The following is a 25554-nucleotide window of genomic DNA, read 5'->3' as shown; positions in this document are numbered from 1 at the left end:
GGCTAGAGTGTTCAGGCAGTACTTAGTAGTGCGTAGACCTTATTCCCCAGCAACAGATTTAGGGTTTCAGTTAGACATCAAAAAAAGAGATAAGGCTGGGGTTGTGGCTAAGTGGTGGAGCACTTGCCTGGCATGTGTGAGGCACTGGGTTCAGTCCTCAGCACCGCACATAAATAAATAAATAAAGGTCCATCAAGAACTAAAAATAAAATGTTTCAAATAAAAAAATCAAAATAAAATTTTAAAAATACAGGTAAACATGCCTGTAGTTCCAGCACGTGGGAGACTGAGGGAGGATTTGAGTTCAGGGATCTGAGACCAGCCTCATAGCAAGACCCCACCTCAAAAAAAAAGAAAGAGAAAAAGAAAAAAACCACGGGACAGAGATCATGTAACTGGTTTGGGACTCCATTTCCTTATTTATGATAGACTATCCAAGATCTTTTGGAGACTAACATTTTATATATCCTAAATCTTAAATTAGTCATTTCTTTGATCATCCAAGCCCTTTTCCTCATAGCAGTTGGCTTCTTTATGTCCTAATCATTTAAAGCCAATAATGTATTTAAGCTTGAAAGTTGACTTTTCTCTGATGACTATTATATGCCAGGTACTTTTTGAGGAACTCTATATATCTAATCTGAGGTGGTCCTCTCTGCCACATCCCATGTGCCAGCGTTGGCATTTTTCTGTGTATTACCCAAAAAACTTATCCACTCAATAAACACACCAAAGCCAATACTCTTTTTAAATGAGAGGGGGCATGACGGCTCTGGCCATACCAGCTCTGGCCTCTTAGAACAACTCACCCAACTCTCTCTTATTTATAACATACCGGTAAAAGGGGCAAGGACCAGGAGGAGCTTCCTCTGTGATGGACAGGATAGGGTGGAGTTAGGGGAGCCATTCTCTTAAGGGGGAATATTCCAGAAGGAGACAGGGAATCACTCCCATGATGCACCATATGCTTCCCAGCAGTTCCTAGAAGGCAAAGTTCTGCATTGCATGGCTCAGCCTAGTCTGATTCTGCTAAATACAGATGGCTTCCCACACCAATCCTTACTGTTAGAAAAGTTCATAATAATGACTAGCTCAGTGGTGGAGTGCCTGCCTAGCATGCATGAGGCTGACTTCAAACCCCAGCACCACAAAATATAACACCTATTAAGTGAAAATCTACAGCATGCAGTTATCACTTCTTCTTGGACAAACTCACTAATTAATAAAGGATTTTAAAAGTGCAAACAGAGAGGAAATATCAGCAATTAGAAATGTGAAGGCAGTTTGTGATGAGAAAAACAATTGAAGAAGTAACCAGTTGAGCAGAGCAAGATTAAGCTACAAAACTACAGTTCCTGAACAAGAGGTTACAAGTGAACTAATGAACATGCAGTTCCTTACAACTGTCAAGAGATTCAGAACTTGGAGGAACCAGAGGCTATCAGAGAACGCAAAGATGAGGCAGGGACCGAGAAGAAAGGGACTAGACAAAGAACCTATAATCCCAGTTACTTAGGATTACTTGATTGAGGCAGGAGGATTGCAAATTCAAGGGCAGCCTGGGCCAATTTATCAAAACCCTGTCTCAAACTTGAAAAGGGGTGGGGATATACCTCAGTGGTAAAGCATTTCTGGATTCAGTCCCCAGTGCCACAAAATTAAAAAGGGTTTGGTTGAAAATCTGCATGTAATGTGATGGGACCACTCCCTCCCATACCTCCCTAACACAGCCAAGGCAGTTGCCTCTGTAGCAAAAGACTGGAAAGGTGTTCTCTGGGCAGGCTCTCACTTTTTTGTTTTGTTTAATTTGTTCTAATTGGTTACACATGACAGCAGAATGCATTTTGACACACTGTACACAAATGGAGCATAACTTCTCAGTCCTCTGGCTATACTTGGTGATGAGTCACAACAGTAGGATAACCATACATGCATATAGGGTAATAATGTCTGCTTCATTCTACCATCCTTCCCATCCCCACTGCCCCATCTCTCCCCTACTTCCCCTCTGCATAATCCAAAGTTCTTTTATTCTTTCCGACTCACTCCCAACTATGAATCAGCATCCACTTATCGGAGAAAATATTCAGCCTTTTGTTCTTTGGGATTGGCTTGTTTCACTTAGCATATCTCTAGTTCCATCCATTTACCTGCAAATGCCATAATTCATTCTTTAAGGCTGAGTAATATTCCATTGTGTATATGTACAACATTTTCTTTATTCATTCATGTGGTGAAGGGCATCTATGTTGGTTCCAGCTATTGTGAATTGAGCTGCTGTAAACATTGATGTGACAGTGTCACCATAGTATGCTGATTTTAAGTCCTTTGGGTATAAACTGAGGAGTAGGACTGCTGGGTCAAATGGTGGTTCCATTCCAAGTTTTCTGAGGATTCTCCACACTTCCTTCCAGAGTGGCTGCACCAATGTGCAGTCTCACCAGCAATATATGAGTGTACCGTTTTCCCCACATCCTCACCAACACTTACTATTGCTTGTAGTCTTGACAATTGCCATTCTGACTGGAGTGAGATGAAATATTAGAGTAGTTTTGATTTGCATTTCTCTAATTGCTAGAGGTGATGAACATTTTTTCATACGTTTGTTGATTATATTTCTTCTGTGAACTGTCTGTTCAGTTCCTTAGCCCATTTATTGATTGGGTTGTTTTTTGTTTTGGTGGTAAGTTTTTTGAGTTATTTATATAAACAGGAGATTAGTGTTCCTTCTGAAGTGCATGTGGTATAGGAGGGCGCTCTCAAGTGTGGAGACACCAGGCACAGAATGGAGAAAGAAATACAAGACTGAAGACAGGCTAAAGCAAAAGTTCCCTTTTCCCATCCTACTCCCAGACTGAAACCAGCCTTGTCTTACTCTCCAGAAAGGAAACTGAAGGATGGTCCTTTGCAACATTTATTAACCTTCAAAGGAAAGACCTACTGACTTTTGGAGAGTCACTCAACCAAAAGGCTGGCTTACTATCCAGGTTACCCTAGAGTGAAGCCCTCAAGTCATTTAGCCCTGCTTCCTCCCCCATGTTCACTGCTTCTGACTGACTCCAGTGTCTGCCTCTTTAATATGAGTAAATACTAGACCGAAAGATCAGAAGTTAGTAAAGGAAAAACTCCGAAATGAAAGAGAGAACCCAAAATGAAGAAAAAATATAAAGGACAGAGACTGGGAATGTAGCTCAGTGGTAGAGCACTTACCTAGTCTGCACAGGCTCTGGGTTTAATCCCCAGCATTGCAGGGGAAAAAAAAAAAGAACAAAATTCTGTGGGGAAAAAAAAAAGAATAATTTGAGAAAAACAAGTAAAATTGTTGAGTCAAAAATTTTAAATGCAATACATAAACCCTTATGAAAATCAAGGATGGCTAGGAATGGTAGTACATGCCTGTAGTCCCAGCTACTCAGGAGGTTGAAGATGGAGGATCACTTGAGCCTAGGAGTTCAAGACCAGTCTGGGCAACATAGCCAAGACCCTGTCTTTAAAAAAATAAAAAATTAAAAAATAAATAAATAAATTAAAGCAGAAGCAGTAGCCAAGGATGATAGAAACTGAAATATAAAAAAGAGATTTAGAGGAATAATGCATAGATCCACAACCCATCTTATGAGATTTCCAGAAAAAGACCAGAGAAAAATGGAAAGTATCAAAGAAATACTAAGATTAAGTTTCCTAGAATTAAAGGATATGCATCTCTAAACTGAAGGGAACTCCAAATGCTTATTAGATATGAATAAAGAGACCTAGATTGCCTTGAAATTTAGAATACAAGTGAAACTAATTCATATTAAAAACAAATAAATCAAAATGACTGGGGATACAGATCATACCTCAATAATTACCTTAAACGTTAATGGCCTAACTCATCAAAAGACAAAGACTGGCAGATTGGATTTAAAAACAAGACCCAACAATATGCTGTCTCCAAGAGACTTGCCTCATAGGCAAAAATATCCACAGACTGAAGGCAAAAGGATTGGGGAGGGGGGGAATCACTCACATGGATCATGTAAACAAGCAGGAGTTTCTATCCTCCAATCAGATAAAGTGACTTCAAGCCAAAGTTAATCAGAAGGGACAAAGAATAACATTCATACTGCTTACAGGAATTATATGACAAGACATAGCAATTGTAAATATGCCCCAAACAATGGCGCATCTACATACATCCTCAATCTCAAGAATCAAGTAGACCACAACACAGTAATACTGGGTGATCTTAATACACCTCTCTCACTAGTGGATAGATTCTCCAAACAAAAACTAAACAAAGAAACTATAGAACTAAATAATACAATCAATAATTTAGACCTAACAGACGTATAGAATATTTCATCCACCAACAAGCAAATGCACTTTATTCTCAGCAGCACATGGATCCTTCTCTAAAATAGACCATATTTTGTGCCACAAAGCAATTCTTAGCATATACAAAAAAATAGAGATAATAAATACCTTGCATTCTATCAGATCATAATGGAATGAAATTAAAAATCAATGACAAAATAAAAAATAGAAACTACTTTAATACCTGGAGACTAAATAATACATTATTGGATGATGAATGGATAACAGAAGAAATCAGGGATGAAATTAAAAAATAGAGGTAAATGAGAATAATGGTACAACTTATCAAAATCTCTGGGACACTATGAAGACAGTGGTAAGAGGAAAGTTCATTGCATTGAGCTCTTTCATTAAAAGAATAACAAGTCAATGAATAAATGACCTAACGTTACATCTCAAAGCCCTAGAAAAAGATCAGATCAACATCAAAAGCTGTAGAAGACAGGAAATAATTAAAATCAGAGCTGAAATCAAAGAAATTGAAACAAAAGAAACAGTTCAAAAAAATTTACAAAACAAAAAGTTGGTTCTTTGAAAAAATAAAATTGATAAACCCTTAGCCACACTAATAGAAAAAACTCAAATTACTAAAATTTGAGATAAAAAGGGAAATAACAGACACTACTGCAATACAAAAGATAATGAGAAACTAATTTGAAAAATTATACTCAAAATAGGAAATCTTGAAGACATTGACAAATTTCTAGAGTCATATGACTTACCCACACTGAAACAGGAGGACTTACATGATTTAAACAGATCATTTTCAAACAATGAAATAAAAGACACTATCAAAAGCCTGCCAATTAAGAAAAGCCCAGGACCAGACGGATTCTCAGCCAAATTCTACACAACCTTCAAAGAAAAACTAACTACTATACTTCTCATGAAATAGAAAAAGAGGGAGCCCTTCCAAACTCATTCTGTGAGGCTAGTATAACCCTGATACCAAAAGTAGATAATGACAAATCAAGAAAACAAAACTTGGGACCAGTATCCCTAATGAACATAGATGCAAAAATTCTCCAATTCTGGCAAATCCCTTACAAAAACTTACTAAAAAGATAGGGCACCACAATCAAGTGGGGTTCATCCCAGGGATTCAAGGTTGGTTCAACATACAGAAATGAATAAACATGATTCATCACATCAAATAGACTTCAAGACAAGAATCATATGATCATCTCAATAGATGTAGACAAAATATAGTAACCCTTCATGCTCAAAACACTAGAATAACTAGTGATAGTAGGAACAGCATTGTAGAAGCTACCTATGCTATAAGCCCATGACCAGCATCATTCTAAATGGAGAAAATTTGAAAGCATTCCCTCTAAGAATTGGAACAAGACAAGGAAGCCCTCTTTCATCACTTTTATTCAACATCATCCTTTGAAACTCTAGCCAGAGCAAATAAAAGGAAGAAATTAAAGGGATATGAATAGGAAAAGAACTCAAACTATTATTATTTGCTGATGACATGATTCTACATTTAGAAAATCCAAACAAAATTCCACCAGAAAACTTCTAGAACTAATAAATGAATTCAGCAAAGTAACAGAATATAAAATCAATACACATAAATCAAATGCATTTCTATACATAAGCAATAAATCCATTGCAAGAAAAATTAAGAAAATCACCTCTTTCACAATAGTCTCAAAAAAATAAAATACTTGGGAATCAATCTAACAAAAGAGGTGACAGACCTCTACAGTGAAAACTAAAGAACACTAAAGAAAGAAATCGAAGAAGACCTTAGAAGATGGAAAGATCTCCCATGCTCTTGGATAAGCAGAATTAATATCGTCAAAATGGCCATATTACCAAAAACACCAAAATAGACACATGGACCAGTGGTACAAAATATAAGACACACAGACAAGCCCACATGAATATGATTATCTCATACTAGACAATGGTGCCAAAAACATACATTGGAGAAAAGATAACCTATTCAACACATAGCGCTGGGAAAACTGGAAATCCATATGTAACAAGATGAAATTAAACGTCTCTCACCCTGCACAAAATCAAATGAAAAGTGGATCTGAGACTTAAATTCTAGAACAGAGACCCCGCACCTAATAAAAGAAAAAGTAGGCTCAAATCTTAATCATGTTGGCTTAGGAACTGACTTCCTTAACAAGACCCCAACAGCGTAAGAAGTAAAATTAAATATCAATAAATGGATGGAATCAAATAGCAAAGGAAGCATTCAGTAATGTAAAGAGAAAACCTACAGAATGAGAGAAAAATCTTTACCACATCCACCTCAAATACAGCACTAATCTCCAGGATATATAAAGAACTTAAAAAACTGAACACCAAAGAAACAAATGACCCAATCAATAAGTGGGCTAAGGGACTTCACAGAAGAAATACAGTCAATCAACAAACACAAAAAAGTTCATCATCTCTAGCAATTAGAGAAATGCAAATCAGAACTAAGATTTCATCCCACTCCAGTCAGAGTGGCAATTATCAAGAATACAAGCAATAGTAAGTGTTGGTGAGGATGTGGGGAAAACGGTACACTCATACAATGCTGGTGGGACTGCACATTGGTGCAGCCACTGTGGAAAGCAGTATGGAGATTCCTCAGAAAACTTGGAATGGAACCACCATTTGACCCAGCAGTCCTACTCCTCAGTTTATACCCAAAAGACTTAAAATCAGCATGCTATCATGACACTGTCACATCAATATTTACAGCAGCTCATTTCACGATAACTGAACTATGGAACCAACATAGATGCTCTTCACCAGATAAATGGATAAAGAAAATGTTATACATATACACAGTGGAATATTACTCAGCCTTAAAGAATGAATTATGGCATTTGCAGGTAAATGGATGGAACTAGAGAATATCATGCTAAGTGAAATAAGCCAGTCTCAAAGAACCAAAGGCCAAATGTTTTCCCTGATAAGTGGATGCTGATCCATAGTGGAGAAGGTCGTCAGGAAGAATGAAAGAACTTTGGATTATGCAGAGGGGAAGTAGGGGAGGGATGGGGCAGTGGGGATGGGAAGGATGGTAAAATGAAGCAGACATTATTACCCTATATGCGTGTATGTTTATCCTACTGTTGTGACTCAGCACCAAGTATAGCCAGAGGAATGAGAAGTTATGCTCCATTTGTATACAGTGTGTCAAAATGCATTCTACTGTCTTGTATAACCAATTAGAACAAATTTTAAAAATAATCGAAAAGTTACTGATCAGGTGGCATGGTGCATGCCTATAATCCCAGTGGCTTGGGAGGCTGAGGCAGGAGGATGATGGGTTCAAAACCAGCCTCAGCAAAAGCAATGTGCTAAGCAACTCAGTGAGAACCCTGTCTCTAAATAAAATACAATAGGGCTGGGAATGTGGGCTGAGTTCAATCCCCAGTACAAAAAAAAAAGAAAGTAACTAGTTTCAACTAGTTACTGGATTACATGTTTCAGGAAACAAAGCAGTAATTTTAAAAAGAAGAGAAAACCATGGAACCAAAAGAAGTTGCAGATCTGTAGATCTAATATATTTAAGTAACCATGTAAGGATGCCAACTTATTACCAGGTCTAGAAAGCAACTAGTTTCGTGGGCTAGGGAGATAGCTCAGCTGGTAGAGTGCTTGCCTCCCAAGCACAAGGCCCTGTGTTTGACCCCAGTACCGCAAAAAAAAAAAAAAAAAAGAAAGTAACTAGTTTCAATTGGGAAGCCCAAGGAAGTCTTGGCAAGTAAGGCAGATTATGTGTTAGCCAGGTGACATTTGAAAAAACATTCAAGATAGGTTCAAAGAAGACCAAGCATCTTTTAAAGTATAATTAATAGCCAGAGTATAAAGTTTTTAGTTTTTGTTTTTGTTTTTTTGGTTTTGTTTTGTTTTTTGTTTTTTGCGGTGCTTTGTGCTTGCAAGCACTCTACCAACTGAGCTATCTCCCCAGCCCCAGAGTATAAAGTTTTACAAGAAAATAAACATAATCAGACAATCCTGTTTGGCTTTGCAGTGACAAAACATCATAAACACTGTTATGTATTTCAGCAAATATATACTTAAATTAGGAGGACAGGGCAAGTACTGAGGAATAATGCAGAGGAAGTGAATTTTGATCTATGTAGAAAGTCAATAGATCTAAAAAACACCTAAAATTGATTAATTCCTAATTAGGAGCATAGGCAGTGTTGAGCAGTATGGAAATGAACATCTAAAATTAGTTAAACCTAAATTTAGTTGAACCTAGAGTAGAACAAATGGCTGTTCTTTTATGTTGAAAACTTATTTGAAGTACAGTATATGTGTAGTACATTGATCTTTGTTCAAAAGTACTTATCTAAGGTTAGAAGTTAGTAAGTAGCAGAATTGTTATTCAGAGTACAAGCGTGTCTGTTTTCAAAGCCCATGCTTTTGTTGCTATACTATCCTGATATTCCTTTGACTGTATAAACAATGTTTTCATCAAAGCTCAGTGTACTAATATCACCATAATTCATCAAATTTATTTTGATTGATTCTTCACTTTTAAAAATGAATCCAGTAGCTGGGGGGCGGTGCCTGCCTCTCATTGCAGCAACTCTGGAGGCTGAGACAGGAGGATCACAAGTTTGAGGCCAGCCTGGGCAACTTAATAAGACCCTGTCTCAGAATAAAAGTAAAAGGGCTGGGAATGTGGCTCAGTGGTAGAGTGCCTTTGATTTTAATCCCCAGTACGGCTGAAAAAAAAGGAGAAGAAGAAGAAAATATGGAGAAAAATGTATTTATAACAGTGATTTGTTGAAGAAATTATGAAGCAAACCTATGCATAAGTTAACATGGTTTTTGGTTTTGTTTTTTGTGCTTGGAATTGAATCCAGAGTCTCGAACATGCTAGGCAAGCACTTTACCACTGCGCTGTTTATCCAGCCCTTTTTAAAGTTTTCCTTACCAGTCATGGCAGCACACACCTAGAATCCAGTTACTTAGAAGGCTGAAGCAAGAGAATCAAAAGTTCAAGGCCGGCCTTGGCAACTTAGTGAGACCCTGTATCAGAATTTTTTTTTTTTTTTTTTTTTTTTTTAATTTAAAAAGGGCAGAGGCTATAGCTCATTTGGTAGAATGCCCAGTACTAAATAAATAAATAAATGAATGAATAAATAAATAAAAAGTTTTCTTCATCCAGTGCTTATGTATGTATGATTCACAACACTGAAATATATACTGCAATTTTTCTCTGCTGAGGGGAAATATTTTTCTCAAGTAGCTATATTTTAAGTAAACTATACTGTTTTACAGATCTCGGTGCTTTTTCTTTTTTTTTTGCAGTGCTGGGGATTGAACCCAGGGCCTTGTGCTTGCAAGGCAAGCACTCTACCAACTGAGCTATCTCCCCAGCCCCTAAGTGCTTTTTTATCTCTCTGTAAAGAAGGTTTGAACATATTTCATATCTTCTTCAGTAGCAGTGTAAATGCAGTAGCTCCCATATGCCGCACTGGTGGAGCTTGTTAGCAATGCAGATTCCTGAGCCCTCCAAGTCTGACTGACTAGGTGTGAGTTGTAAAGTCTGCCCAGGAGTCTGTGTTTCACAAGCTCTCCAAGTAGCTGAGACAGATAAATCAGGTTTAAGAGTCTGTGAGGGGCTGGGGTTATGGCTCAGTAGTAGAGCACTTCCGTAGCATGTGTGAGTCACTGGGTTCAAGTCTCAGCACCACATACAAATAAATAAAAAAAAAAAAAAGGCCTATCAACATCTAAAAAAAAAAAATTTTTTTTTAAAAGAATCTTTGTCAGGCTGGGATTGTGGCTTAGTGGTAGAGTGCTTGCCTAGCATATGTGAGGCACTGGGTTCTAGTCTCAGCACCACGTACAAATGAATAAATAAAAATTCATCAACAACTAATAAAAATATTTAAAAAAAAAAAGAATCTTTGTTATAATATGTTGCTGATAAGAAGCCAAAATGAAAAAATCCTTGAAATACAAACATCAGAAGAGAGAAAAGCCAAGATTCTACATGCCATATGAAAATGATCAGCTTGTAGGATTTCAGAACTTGAGCCTTTTTGGTTTTTGTTGTAATCTAGGGTCACTATAGAAGCAACTTGGCATTGAGGGCTGGCAAGATCCTTAAGATTTCTCCTTGTGCCCGGGCTTTTCTCTCCTAAGGAACAGTTGTTTTGTAACCCTTTTATATTTTTTATAAAATGTAATTTTATAATTTATTTAAATTATATTTATTTAAAATATAATTTCAGGTATTCATAAAGCTCCTATCAGCAAATGTACTATTGGTCTTTGTAGGCTACCATAATGATAAATGCATTTCTTTAGACAGCTACAGTCCTAAGAAGGGATCCTGAGCTTGAATGATGTAAACAATATTAATTACAACATAAGCATAAGCTTTTTGCCAAGGGGTGGGGATAAAGGTTAACATCAAAATGTCTTAACTTTCAGGGCTTTAATTTTACTAAGAGAAAGATCTTCTGTGATTTTTAACAGCTAATATGATACCTTCACCTCATCTCTTTGGCTCAATGCCATGGGGACCACCAGTGCCAGTTCCTGGGAAGCCCTTCCATCATACATCACCTTCTGGGACCATGCCCGTGGCCGGAGGAGGGCCAGGTGGTGTGCACAATCAGTTCATACCTCTGCAGGTACAGCATGGAAGGATTTTTGAATGTTCAAAGACTGTCGATAAAAATTTGTTTTACTTTTTCATTGCCATCTAGAAATCCAGTGCTAGGGATTATAACTACAGTTCAGTAGTAGAGCACTTGCCAGCATTATACAGGGGTCCCTGGGTTTAATCCCCAACACTGCGAAAAGAATAAGAGAGAGAGAGGATTCAAGATGGCAGATTAGAGGAAGGCTACATGTCCAGTTGCTGCATGGCTCAGGATTCAAGCAGCAGAAGTACTGCTTCCCTTCAAGGTGGGTAAAAGAGGGAATTCACTGAAATTCAATAATGGACAGTTAGAGTCTCTTAGAGACTTAGAAATTCAGGTGCAGTGAGCAAAGAACAAGAAGAGTACATTGGAGACAAGACAGTTGCGGCAGCAGTGCCAGTTCACCGAGAGGTGAGGTATGCACAGAGAAACAGTTGACAGATTTGGCACAGAAAACCTATAGAACAGAAAAGCATTAAGAACTTAGCTGAACTAGTGACTGCACAGCAAACTGGTGCTTGAAAAGAACTGTGTTTCTTAACTGGCAAGCAGAGAGCAGAGGCGGAGCCATCTTAAGGTGGCCGTGCTGCAGCCAGGAGATCACAGCAAGCACCCACCACGTGGCCTAGGGTATACCTAGCAGAAGGAGAGTGAAACAGGCACAGTGACTGTGCCCAGGGTGATTCAAGTCAGAGATATGGAGGGGAGGGCAACTTTCTTTCCCTTTTAAGTCTGGTAGCTCCTGTGACCAACTGAAGAGACTCAGGAAGTTGGAACAGTTGGCATGATTACACTTGGGGACTAAGACTGAGAAAGCGGTATTCATGGACAGTGGAGATGGACAGTGGAGTGTGTGAGACTTGGAGGGTTGGCTCCCCGACCTTATAAGAAGAACTCTCAGGAGGCTCCTGAGATCTGGTCTCCCAACAGATTGATCTGCCCAGTCCTGTGTTGATCTAATCTCTCCAGAATAGACACCACCCAGCCAAGTCCCAAAGGCCTGATTGAAAGTCCCAGCACTGGAACTTCCCACTTGGAACTCTGCGGCAGCCCCACTGGGAATGCATGTGTGTTCTGTCTGGCAGAGCTCCTGTTGACAGTGCTTCTTGTCCCTACCCTCTAATGGTGAGAAGGGAAGCAGAGAGCTGTTTCAACCAACTTCAGTTCAGGCACTGCAGCTAGCAGCTGTGAGCAAAACAAAAAGACCAAAGGTTAACAGCCCCCAGTTCTTGCTCTGAAGGATACACAGCTCAAGAAACGGGACAATGAGGCGTGTGCATTGATCATCCTCATCAGCAGTTTTGACCACCTCATTGGAGACAATTCTTTTCTTTTTCATCAAGAATTTTTTTCCTTCGCCTGATTCTCTGGGGAGGGGCTTCTTCGATAGGCTCCCCCAGCCCCTTTCTCTGGTGTAATGCTGTCCACCTGGCGCCTCCTTTAGCCCTGTTTTGTTTTCTTTTCTTTTTTGCTACACATCAGATTGCCTTTTGCAGGGTGAGTGGGGATCCTTGGGGTCAGCACTTTCCCTCTTCTGTTCTTGACTTGCAAATTGATCTGTCGGGGCCTCCCCAACCCAGAATTTGGAAGGGTGAAAGTCACTAGACAAGTTGGAGCATGGATGACACAAGAGGATGTTAAGTGTCTGGACCCGAGGAAGGGCGTGGCTTGGGTCCCCTGCCTCTCATGGCCCCTCTGACCTTCCTCTGGAGGTCAGCAGCCCCTCCTTTCTCCTCAGTGGGAACAAGTTACCAGTACCTTTATTTTTTCATGTTTTACTATGCTGACTAGTTTGTGGACACACACACACACTTGCTTATTTTCTCTCATTTTTAGCAATTTTGGGATATTTTCTTTGTCTTATTGCCCAAAAGGGAATTTTGTTTGTTCATTTTGGTTCTGTTTTTATTTGTTCTTCTTGTTCTTTCTCTTTTTACTTACTTTGCTGCTTTTTTTTTTCCTCCTCCTCAATAGCCATCACTTGCTACATCTCCTGCTTTCTCTCTCTTCACATTTTGACCATTCTGAAACTTTTTTTTTTTTTTTTTGGTGGGGCTGTCACTGGGGATTGAACTCCAGGTGCTTAACCCCTGAGCCATATTCCCAGCCCTTTGTATATTTTTATTCTGAGACAGGGTCTCACTTAGGGCCTCATTCAGTTGCTGAGGCTAACCTTGAACTTGCCTCCTGAGTCACTGAGATTATAGGTACCTTCCTATCACACTCTTTTCTCTTAAGTAACTGCATTTTTACCACTTCTTGGAACTCTTTGGTTAAGGCCGTTTCTATTCGTGTTGTTGCAGTTGTTCGTACTGTGTATGGCATAGCTGACAACTGCTGTTTAATGCCAGATCTACTTCATGGCTACTTATCATTTTTGCTCTTGGCAATTGCTGACCCCACCATTCTTTTTTCTATGGTAATTAGTGTTTAGATGTCATTGTAGGAAGTGGGTATTTCAGTGGTACATATTCTTGCATCTGTTGTTGCTGTTGCTCTTCTTCCCCTTTTCTGTGAGGTCCTGGGAATCTTCTGGGACACTTCATAGTGTTCAGACTCGGTTGCTGAGCTAAATCCAGCCAAGAGACAGTGCACCTTACTAAAACTTAAACAATACTTTAATACAAAGAAGAGACATAAGCCCAAATGAACAATCAGGCCCCAAGTAAGAATGGCTACTTGGAACCCCTCAGGACCACCATGGACATCTACTCCTACAGCAAAAACAGAGAGAATTCACAAAAAGACTGCGGATGCAGCACAGTGAGCACCAAATCATCTTTTCCTCCTCTAAAGTTGTTTTTATTAGGTCTTTTGGGGACAGCAGTGGAAAGGGTTACTAAAACAGACCTTTGAAGAAGAACCAATGCCAATGCCCCACAATGTATTCCAGTATCACCCTAGTAACAAAACCAGATAAGAACACATCAGGAAGGAAAATGATGGACCACTATCCCTGATGAGTCTAAATACAAAACTCATTAATAAAATATTAGCCAGGGGCTGGGGAGATAGCTCAGTCGGTAGAGTGCTTGCCTTGCAAGCACAAGGCCCTGGGTTCGATCCCCGCACCAAAAAAAAAAAAAAAAAAAATTAGCCAATCATAGTCAACAACCTACTAAGAAGGTTGTACATTGTGACCAGGTTGGTTTTATTCCAGTATTGCAAGGATGGTTTAATGTATGCTAATCAATAAATATAATTCATCACATAAATAGAATTAAAGACAAAAATCAATAGTCATCTTAATAAATGCAGAGAAAGCCTTTGACAAAGATTTAGTGCTCATTCATGATAAAAATGAAGAAACTAGGGATAGAAGGAACTAACTTCCAAATCATAATTCTAGCCATTTCCAAGAGAAGAAAATAGAAGAGATGAAAATAGGGAAGGAGGAATCAAATTATTACTGTTCGCGTATGATATACTATACTTAAAAGATTCAGAAAGCTCCACCAGAAGACCGCTGAAGCTAATCAGCAAAGTAGCAGGTTACAAAACCAACATACAAAAATCAGTAGCTTTCCTACATACCAGTAATGAATCTGCTGAGAAAGAAATCAGGAAAACAATCCCATTCACAATAACCTCAAATAAAATAAAAAATTTTTAAAAATCCTAGGAATGAATCTAACCAAGAAAGTAAAATACATCTACAATGAAAACTATACAACACTGAAGATGACGCAAGAAGCCAGAAAGACCTCCCATGTTCATGGATCAGCAGAATTAATTCTGTTAGAAATGGCATGTTACCAAGAGCAATTTACAGATTCATTTAATCCCATCAAAATACCAATGACATTCTTCACAGAACTAGAAAAGGCATTCCCAAAAATCATTTGGAAAAAATAAACGACCCACGATGGCCAAAGAAATTCTTTAAGTCCCCCACCCTACTCCCCAAAAAAACCCTCAATGCTGGAGGTATCACACAGTACCTGACTTCAAATTATGTTAAAGAGTAACAAAAACTTGCATTGTACTGGCATAAAAACAGACGCATAGGCCATTGGAACAGAATAGAAGACTCAGAGACAAACCCAGCTGCTACAGTCATCTGATACTTGACAGAGGTGCCAAAAACATACATCGAAGAAAAGACAGCCTTTCTAACAAATGGTGCTGGGAAAACTGGTTATGTAGAAGAATGAGACTAGATCCTTATCTCTCAACCTGCAGAAAAGTCAACTAAAAATGAATCAAAGACCTAGGAATTAGACCAGAAACTGCAACTCCCAGAAGAAAATGTAGGATCAGCACTGCAACATATAGGCTCAGGCAACTTACTCCTACCGCTCAGGAATTAATACCAATAATTAATAAATGGAATGGCATCACGGTGAAAAGCTTCTGCACGCAAAGGAAACAAGAATGTCGAGGGAACCTACAGAATGGAAGAAAGTCTTTGCTAACTACTGTGACAGGATTACTATCCAGAAGATATAAAGAACTCAAAAAAATTAACAACAAAAAAAAGCCTAATAACTGGGCAAATGAACTTAACAGATACTTCTCAAAAGAAGAAATACAAATGACCAACAAATATTGCGAAAAAAAAATGTTCAACATCTTTAGCAGCAGTTGGGGAAATGCAGATCAAAACCACACTGAGATTTTATCTGACTAGTTCCAGTAGCAGCTATCAAGAATACAAACAAGGGCAGTGCTGGGGTTGTGGCTCAGAGGTAGAGCGCTTGCCTCAAATGTGTGAGGCACTGGGTTCGATTCTCTGCAACACATAAACATAAATAAATAAAAATAAAGTTATCCACCTACAACTAAAGATGTATTTTTTAAAAAATACAAACAATAATAAATGCTATAGAGGATGTGGAGAACACAGAACACTTACACTTTGTATGATTATAAATTCATATTATAACCACTATAGAAATCAGTATTGAGGTTCCTTGAAAACCAGCATATGACACAGCTATACCACTCCTTCATATTTATTCTAGAGAATTAAAGCATACTGTGGTAATGCATGCATACCCATGTTTATAGCAGCAAAATTCACAATGACCAATCTGTGGAATCACCTAGGTGTTCATCAGTGGATTCATCAATAAATTAAATATGGTATATAGAGAATCAATGGCATTTTATTCAGCCATAAAGAAGAATGAAATTATGTCATTTGTGGGAAAATGGATGGAATTTAACATTAAGTGAAACAAACCAAACTCAAAAAGTCAAGGTTCGTATGTGGAAACTAGAGAGGAAAAAGGAAATGAAATCGTGGTGGGTGGAGTGGGTCAGTCACAAAATCAAAGAGAGATCAGCAGATTAGAGGAAGGAGACCAGAGGGGAGAGAAAGGGGAGATATGGGAATGATATTGGCCAAATCATTTTTATCATGTGCATGTACAGATAATATAAAGTGAATTCCCCCATTATGTATAATTGTGATGCATCAATAAAAAAGGGAAATTTAAAAATTAAGAAGAAATGCACATTTTTTCAAAAGAAAAAGAGAAAAAAAAAGAAATTCAGGGGGCTGGGGCTGGGGCTCAGTGGCAGAATGCTCGCCTAGTACACATGAGGCCCTGGGTTCAATCCTCAGCACCACGTAAAATTAAATAAACAAAGGTATTGTGTCCATCTACAACTAAAAAATAATAATAATAATTTTAAAAGAAAAAAAAAAGAAAAATTCAGTACTGGTCTAGAAACTGAGAATGTAATGACACATCTGACCTGCTCCCTGCTCAGTTTGTGTTCTAATAAATAATAATGATTGTAGCAAGTAATAATATGCTACTTAATATAAAGTGATTGAAAATCAGGAATATAAATTTTTCAAATTTTAATTATGGCAGATGTTTTGATATTTCCTTGCAACTGAGTTTTTCAGATTATTAAAGTCTGATTTGGAGATTTTAAATGGATGTCACAAATCAGAGATGATTGACAAATATTAGCAGCATGGTTCATGATAATTTTTAAGTATTTTCCCCCCATATTGCTAATTAATGATGCTTTTGTTCCTTAAAGGTTACCAAAAAAAGGGTCGCAAACAAAAAGAACTTTGAGAATAAGGAGGCCCAGGGGGGTTCTTCTCAAGCCACCCCACTTCAGACTGGCAAGCAAGGCTCTTCTGAGGTCACCAGAGGGATTCCACAGGACAGCTCAGCAGGCCCTTTGAAGTCCTCTCAGCTCGCTTCACCTGCATCTTCTTTTCAAGTTGAAACTGCCTCCCAAGGCCAGAGTGTGTCTCGCCAGAAGCCAACACCAAGCTCTTCTTCAAGGAGAAAATCAAGGAAACTGGCAGTCAATTTTGGCATTTCTAAACCTTCTGAATAAATTTGGTACTTGGGAATTAAAATAATTTCTTTTATTTCCATCACCTTTTTATAAATCCATATCTATATCTCATAAATGTACTATTTTAAAATAATATGTTTGAATATTTTTAATTTTTAAGTCATCAGGCACTTTTCATGCTATTTAAAAGACTATATATCAAATTGTGCACTTTAAATATGTGCAATTTGTTGTACGTCAATTATACCTCAATAAAGTTGTAAAAAGAAAAAAATACTAAATTAAACTTTTTGTTAAAATAAATTTCAGTGGGCTAAGCATTAAAATGTACCACTCTAACCATTGGCCTCCTCATTAGAAGTTTCCTTCAACTATGAAGTAGACATCATGTTAGCAATAATAATAAAAACATCTTTTACACTGTCATTGAGGGATAATTAAATGGAGCATGAAAATTGGACCTAAAATATAATTTCCTGGATGTGGATTTTATTTCTCTTTTTAATGATGTAACAAATTATCAGGAGAATGGCTCTTATTTCTGTGTATTGTATTTATGTGCTGTTATCTCTGAGGGTCCTTTAGACCTGCCGTGAAGTGATCACACTGGTTGTGGTGCTGACAGTTTTACTTTATTCTAAATTTTGTACCAAAGCAACTGTAGAGTACTAATCAAAATATTTCATCCATCTGCATAGAACCATAAATAGCAATCTAAATTTGAGTAATAAGTAGAATTTTTTAGATTATTCAAGAACCAGCATTAGTCATTTCTAATAAAATTGAATTTTGAAATCTACAGGGTACAAAGACTACAAATTACTCTACTAATAGAACGAAGTAAACAATATTAATCATGTTGTTAAATTGTGTTATTCTTACCTATAGCTTTTTATTTGCTCACTTAACATGTATGAGAGCCCATTGTTCCATGTGTAGTGCTTTCTGGAACCGATGGAATTCTGAACTTTCAATTCCGAGGTGTGCTGTAGAACAGACACGGTCGTCAGTCTGTGATGTGCGCAGTTTACCGTTCTAGTTCTGCCCTTGAGCTTTATGCTCAGCTGGTCAGTGATGCTGGCATTGTCTTTGCATGTCACGTGTGGATGTGTGTTGTTCAAACCATTGAAATGATTTAGAATTCATGAAAATTTCTCAGTGGTACCAGGGCCTGGTTTATATCTCCATATATATATATATATATATTTATCCTTTAGTTTTTGTGATATGCTTATATTTTTAAGGAAGAAAGTTATACTTTTTTAAAAGTGGGAGCCACAGTCTTTATATGGAGCTGCTTATTATCATATCTGATTTCATTTAGCTCATCGAAAACTCTGTCATGAGTCTCAAAGTCATGTTTTGTAAAATGCTGGTGTTGAACTAAACGAATTCCTTTTTCTAATGGCTGATTTTAGTGGGTCTCTAAATGTTAGCAGGATATTTGTGTATTAGTAGTGCCTTTAGTATCAAAATAAGTGGTCTGAATCTGTCATGTATTATGGTCATATGAGTGTCTGATTTTTCTTTTCTTTCATTTTCCTGGGCCCCGATGTTTGTCCACAGTTCCCAACGTTTCCATGTCTCTGTCTGTAATAGATGTTGGTTGATGAGGCTCAAGTAGTTCTCAGTGTTTATCTTTATTCTTCATACTTCTCCCTTTGCTTAAAAACGAGACAGTTATTATGGGGTTACAAGGGAAAAGTTAGATTGTGACAATAATGTTAGGTCGCCCTCTTCCTACTTCTGAGTATAATACCTGTCACCTCACCAAACTGTACACAAACTCCAGCATTCAAGAACTGCCTCACTCATCACTCCTGTGTGGCAGTTCTGTCAACAGTGTGCGGCCCACATCTGTCTGAAGCTCAGAGAAGGGAGCAAAGACCATCTTCTGAAAATGCCCAAGAGAAATTTTAGTGTACATAATGCCACTGAACCCAGGGGGACACTTCATGCAGTGTTTACCAGCAAGCTAATCAGGACTAGCCAGTGAAGGTTCTTTTCCTGCCTTTTTTAAATGAATTTTTTCTAAAGGTCAAGGCTGAAGAGAAATGGAGCGCTCCATGATGGCTGGACAGTGGTCAGGTATTCTCTCTTCTTTCCCTTGTGCACCTACCAAGGTGTGAGCTTGAGATCCACGGAAGACGTGCATGGTGGTCATGAGACATCAGGGGGCAGGATCCACTGATGGCCACGTCTGGTGGGGTCCAGTGCCTCTGGAAAACAAGTGGACTTTGAGAAACAAAATTTTTCCCTTTTGGGTGGGATGTTGGACTTCTCGTGGAAATAGTGCACTGCGAGGGCACAGAAGGGACAGACTCGCAGATTGCTTCGAGTTTCCACATAACTAGAGGATTTTAATCTATTTAAATCTTTCTCTCCTTGAAATATTATTTCTAAATATCCTTAACAATTCACTGTTTAGCAAATTAAGTGGATGCTGAAGGTCGATTTCTTCAGTCTCGCTGATCCTTTTCACAATTTCTTGTATCACCTAGTCGTTACCTTGTTTTCATACTTTGACAGATAAAGTGTATTGATTTAAATATCATGCATACTTAAGTCTTTGATGTCCAAGACTCAGTTGCATGAAAAGTTACATTTGCCTGTATTACATCTTAGTTTCTTTTAAGATTTTTCAGGGCTGGGGATGTGGCTCAGTGGTGAAGCACTTGTCAAGCATGTGTGAGGTCCTGAGTTCAATCCCCAGCACCACCAAAGAAAAAGAAAAACAATTTTACTTGCTTTTCAAACAGGTAAGTAGGAAAGGTTAGAGCTGTGGGTTTTTCCCCCTATTGATTGAAGGGATGAAAAACTATCGATGCAAGTGTTTTTTGTTTTTGTTTTTTTAATTTTATTGCTGTGATCAGGTACTCGCTCTGGTTTTAGACCATCTCCATTCTTCGTTTTTAAGGGGGGAGGTGGTCAGAAGGGAAACTATGGATAAGACGTCCATCAGGGTTTTTTCTAGCTCAAGGGATTAGGGTCAAGTTGTGGGGTCTTTTTATGCACTCCTTTTTTAATCATCTGTACTAACAAACCATTAATTTTTCATGCTGGTGGTTGATTTTTACCTTCAGGAGGTGGATGGGGGTGTGCAGAACTCCACTGAAGTTAGTTCTTCCATGCTCCTTCCCACTGTTCAAAGCATAAAAAGTAACCAGGCTTGTTACATTTCAAGTGGGCTTGCTGTATTTCTTTGTACTGTCTTGCTTCCAAGTTGTATTTTTACTGTAGGAGATGATTAATTTATTAGAGAGTAATTGCCGTGAAAGAAGTTCTCTATCTTTAAAAAGAAACCACCACAGAAGTTCGTTGTCGTTTTTCTGGAGACAGTGAATAGTACATTCTCTAAAGCTTTGTCAGTGAAGCAGTCTTTTTTTGCAGGCTCTCCCTTGGATTATCAGAAGAAAGCTTAATATTCTAAAAATGCACTTTTTTCACACTGACTTAATTCATACTTTAATCACTGTCCCCCATCTGCCAGGAAGCTGTAGGAGCCAGTCGGGACAGTACCAGGTTTCCATCTACAGGGCAGGTCAGACAGGCAGGCCCCACAGTCTCACTGCTAGCTTAGGGAGTCAGCGACTCAGACATCAGACCTTCTTTCAGAAAGGGGGAAAGTGTATGAATAGTTTTAGTACTCAAGGACATCAACCCATAGCTGCTTTTGTGTTTGTGTGTCTGTGTGTGTCCCAGTGAACCATTAATAACGCCTTGCTCAATCAGTGCATTCAGCCATCTCAAGTGCAATTGGTCAGGGAGACTGTGGTTTCCAATAGGTATGTTTTTTACATAGTTCAACCTGTAAAAATTATTTTTTTCCCACAGTACACCATTATTATTGATTATTCAGCAGTTAGTATATACTATTAAGTTTTCCAGGCCAAAATAAGTAAGTTTCTGTTTTAGTAATTTGAAACCAAATTCTCAGTGTTTCTCATGAAATGAAAGAAGTGAGAATTTGGTCCACAGTTTGCATTAAGTTCTTTTCTTTCTTTCCCTTACAGTTAAGGGGTGTTTAGTGTTCATATTTTTTGGATTTTATTTATTTCCTTTTGCCTGCATCAAATTGCTTGAGCGTTTACAACTGTTTTGATATATGAATAATAGATGGTGTGCTGTGTCATCAGAGTACTCAACATTTTGTTCCTTTAAACAATATAATTAAGTGTAATTCATACACATATACATAAAAATCTTGATTCATTTCTTTTCTCACATAACTATTTTATAAGTAACTGAAATTTTTTCATTAGATCTTATACAGAGCAGTATTTTATTAAAAATTCAAAAGGGAAGACTTTTATGTGCTCATTTTGTAGTTTTTGTTTTTTAAATATCTTTACATTGTCTGCCAATTAAAGTGTTTTTAACTTGCATTGGAATGGACTCCGAATGTATTTTTGTGTTGTTAAGTTGTACATTTGTAAATTTGTAGCATGGAGTTAGCCTCAAAATGCTGTGCAAAGGAATTTTAAAATATAAGATTCACTGAGAGGGTTTAACATCTATACATGTTAAATGCTGTATGGATTTTAATTAAAAATTTAAGAATGATTTTATAAGGTGTTTGTTCTTCTATGATTGATTTAATATAAAAAATAGGAACATTATAGTTTTCACTTAAACCCCATCTCCTTTTATGTCTAATCTCCATGCTGTATCATTTACAGTAAACCAAGACGGCGTGGCTGGTGAGGAAAACCAGCACTGTAGATTCCAGGGGCCACGGTTCAGAGCCTGCTCCACCTCTTACTGGTACTAAATGAATCATTATCGTATCATAATTGGCAAATTGTGTATGGCGTGAGCCTCAGGTTCCTCATCTCCTAAAGGAAGCAGTTACCACCCTGTTTTCAAGTGTGTAAAGCACTAGACCCAGGGCGGGTGCTTTACGAGTATTAGTGGTAACGACGATCATCACCTGCATGCTCGGGTCTATTAGCTATCCCAGGCACACCCACAGTCCTTGGGGTGGTGTCAGTACCTCTGTGCTGTTCTGAGTCACCTTTGAGCTACCAGTTTGGACAAAGTCCCCATACCTCATTCAGGTACCTGTGAGATCCCTTTTCTGTTTTCCTTCTCACGAGTTCCTCTACATTTCTTCCCATACGGAGAAAGATAATTACAGAGCTACGTAGAAAGAGGCTAATTCCAATTCTCCGCCACCCCTGAAGCAGGGCATGTGCATAGCACTGAGCTACACCCCCGACCCCTAATTCCTATCTTAAGGCTAGGGAGTTGGGCTGGGGAGATAGCTCAGTCTGTACAGTGCTTTCCTTGCAAGCACGAGGCCCTGGGTTTGATCCCCAGAATTAAAAAAAAAAAAAAAAAAAAAAGGCTAGGGAATCGATGGGACTAACAAACCTTTTCGTCATTGACCATGTCTCAGAATATGACTCTGATGCATTATTTTGCCAGTCTCTATAATACCTTAGGAAGTATTTGAGAAAAGGGTAAAGAGGGAAGAGCATGTCTTCCTGCTATATCTGCTCCAGCTCTCCCCCGTTAACCTGAGACTGTCCCTCCTGTACTTCACTCAAGCCCATGAGGAACCTTGACCCAGGAGGAAGCATGTGGGCTAGGACTACCCGTGGAGCCCTCGCTAGCTGCTTTTCCGCCTCATTTCCCAGACTGTCAGCACCACGCTGAGCTTCTCAGTTACCACCCCTCCTGAGCACAAGGGAAAACTTGTGACCCTGCTCGAAGGAGAGGGCTCAAGGGGGTTCATCAGTAGTTGGGGACTGTCTCAGTCTGTTCCTGCTGCTATAACTACCTTAGACTGGATAATTTGTAAGTAATAGGAACTTATCTTTCACAGTTCTGGAGGAAATCCAAGGTAAGAGTAGCAGAACAATCAGAGTCTGGTGAAGCCTTGCTCTTGGCTTCATGGATGGAGCCTCCAGCCATGATCTCACAGTGCAGAAGGTGGACAGGCAAAAGGGCCAGGAAGCTCTGAAGCATTTCTGCCCCTCCCCTAGATGGAGTCACTAAGTTGCCCAGGATGATCCTCCTGCCTCTCAGCCTCTCCAAGTAGCTGGGATTGTGGAGTGCGTCTGTGTATGTATATATATATACATAGAGAAAGAGTATGGGCATTGATCCCATTCAGGAGGACCTCTTAATGCCATCACCTTGGGGTTTACGTTACAGGGTGATGATGAAGTCCTCGTAAAAGGACTCAACAGAGTCAGGTGCGTATCTGTAATCCCAGCAACTTGGAGGCTGAGGCAGGAGAATTCCAAGTCCAAGTCCAGTCTCATCAACTTAGCAAGACCCTGTCTCAACATTTTAAAAATAAGGGTAGGGGATGTGGCTCAGTGTTTAAGTGCCCCTGGGTTCAACCCCCAGTAACCAAAAAAAAAAAAAAAACCAGGACTGAGAGTAGGATGCAAAGCCCAAATTAGCAGTCATTCAACTACTGGTGTTTGTAGCAAAGATCGAGGAGCTTAAACCCCAGAACCACTCGCAGACATTGCAACATGTGGGATGAGGCAAATGACTGGTACAGTTTTTGTGGTCTTTTTTTTTTAATTGTAAACAAATGGGATACATGTTGTTTCTCTGTACATGGCGTAAAGGCACACCATTTGTGTAATCATAAATTTACATAGAGTAATGTTGTTCGATTCATTCTGTTATTTTTTCCCTTCCCCCCACCCCTCCAACCCCTCTTTTCCCTCTATACAGTCCTTCCTTCCTCCATTCTTGCCCCCCTCCCTAACCCTAACTTTAACCCTAACACTAACCCCTCCCTCCCCCCATTATGTGTCATCATCCACTTATTAGCGATATCATTCGTCCTTTGGCTTTTTGAGATTGGCTTATCTCACTTAGCATGATATTCTCCAATTTCATCCATTTGCCTGCAAATGCCATAATTTTATCTTTCTTTATGGCTGAGTAATATTCAATATTCCATTGTGTATATATACCACAGTTTCTTTATCCATTCATCAATTGTTGTGGTCTTTACTTTTGTGTGTGTGGTGCTGGGGATCAACCCCAGGGCCTCAGCCTGTAGAGGAGTGCTTTGCCACTGAGTTACGTCACCAGCATCACTTTGCTTATTTATTTATTTTGGACCTTTATTTTATTCATTTACATGTGGCACTGAGAATCGAACCAATGCCTCACACATGCCAGGCAAGTGCTCTACCACTGAGCCTCAGCCCCAGCCCATCACTTTGCTTTTAAAAAAAAAAACAAAACAAAACTGTAGGGACTAGAATTGTGGCTCAGTGGTAGGGCACTTGCTTGCCTAGCATGTGTGAGGCACTGAGTTCAATTCTTAGCATCACATAAAAGAAAAACCAAAATAAAGGTCCAGCAACATCTAAAAACAACTTTAAAAAATACTGTAGTCTACTATTGCTAGGTAAATCTTACTTACTTTTTTGAATTGCACATACAGGCAAATACACACACACACACAATTGCTCCCTATTTAAAAGCTTAGTCAAACACTAGTGGAGTCTTAACAGGTAGCTCTGTGGTTATCAGGTGATGATTTCCCAATTGCATTTCCTTAGGGCCACTAAGTGACGTGTCTTTTTTTTTTTTTTTTTTTTTCCTGAAATGTCATCATGCGATGTTTCTACATTTACTAGTAGCAGATAATGCTGGTCATAGTTACAGTAGTCGTCCTTGACTCCACTCCCTCACATACACTCCATGCACTGATCTCAAGTCCTGGTTCATTATAACTTCCTATTTTAATCTGCCTCTTCTGTCCATTTTTAGAGTTAAAGCCTTAACGAAGTTCTTCCTCTCGTACTTGGAATATTGCAGTCATCCACTATTTTCCCTCCATTCATCTTGCACTACTCAGTTCGCAAAAATAATTGTAAAATCTGGGCACAGTGACGCGCACCTGTAATCCCAGCAATTCAGGAGGCTAAGTCAGGAGGATCAAAAGTTCAAGGCCAGCCTCAGTAATTTAGGGAGATTCAATCTCAGAAAGTAAAAGGAACAGGAATGTAACTCAGTGGCCAAGCACCCCTGGGTTTAATTCCTAGTGAAGCAGACCAGGTATCCCCACCAAGAAAACCCCCTACCATCCTTTTAATATTAGCTCTTCCAGTCTCCGCCCCCATAATTGAGCTTTTCTTCTTTTTAGACGAGATATAGCAAAAACTTCAGCAGAGGGCATTGTGGTTTATAGCGTCCTCTTATTTGTAAATGCCAGGTTTGCAGAAAAATACTTGTAAAACCTCTGTCTAGTCTAAAAGAACAAAAAGCCTTGTCAGGCTGGGGTCATGGCTCAGTGGCAGAGTGCTCATCTGGC

General features: G+C 38.8%; 1 protein-coding gene across 1 annotated transcript in view; it reads left to right on the top strand.

Moving 5' to 3' along the window:
* XRN1 (5'-3' exoribonuclease 1) overlaps positions 1-19527 on the top strand; it is a 118181-nt gene extending 98654 nt beyond the window's left edge. Inside the window, 2 exon segments of the mRNA XM_079101069.1 lie at positions 10822-10979; positions 16992-19527. Coding sequence (XP_078957195.1) covers positions 10822-10979; positions 16992-17300 — 467 coding nt within the window. The 3' untranslated portion in view covers positions 17301-19527.
* Positions 19528-25554: the final 6027 nt, after the last annotated feature.

This window comes from Sciurus vulgaris (genome assembly GCF_902686455.1).
Source record: "Sciurus vulgaris genome assembly, chromosome: 10".
Lineage (NCBI taxonomy): Eukaryota > Metazoa > Chordata > Mammalia > Rodentia > Sciuridae > Sciurus > Sciurus vulgaris.
This window is presented reverse-complemented; position numbering and strand designations above follow the sequence as displayed.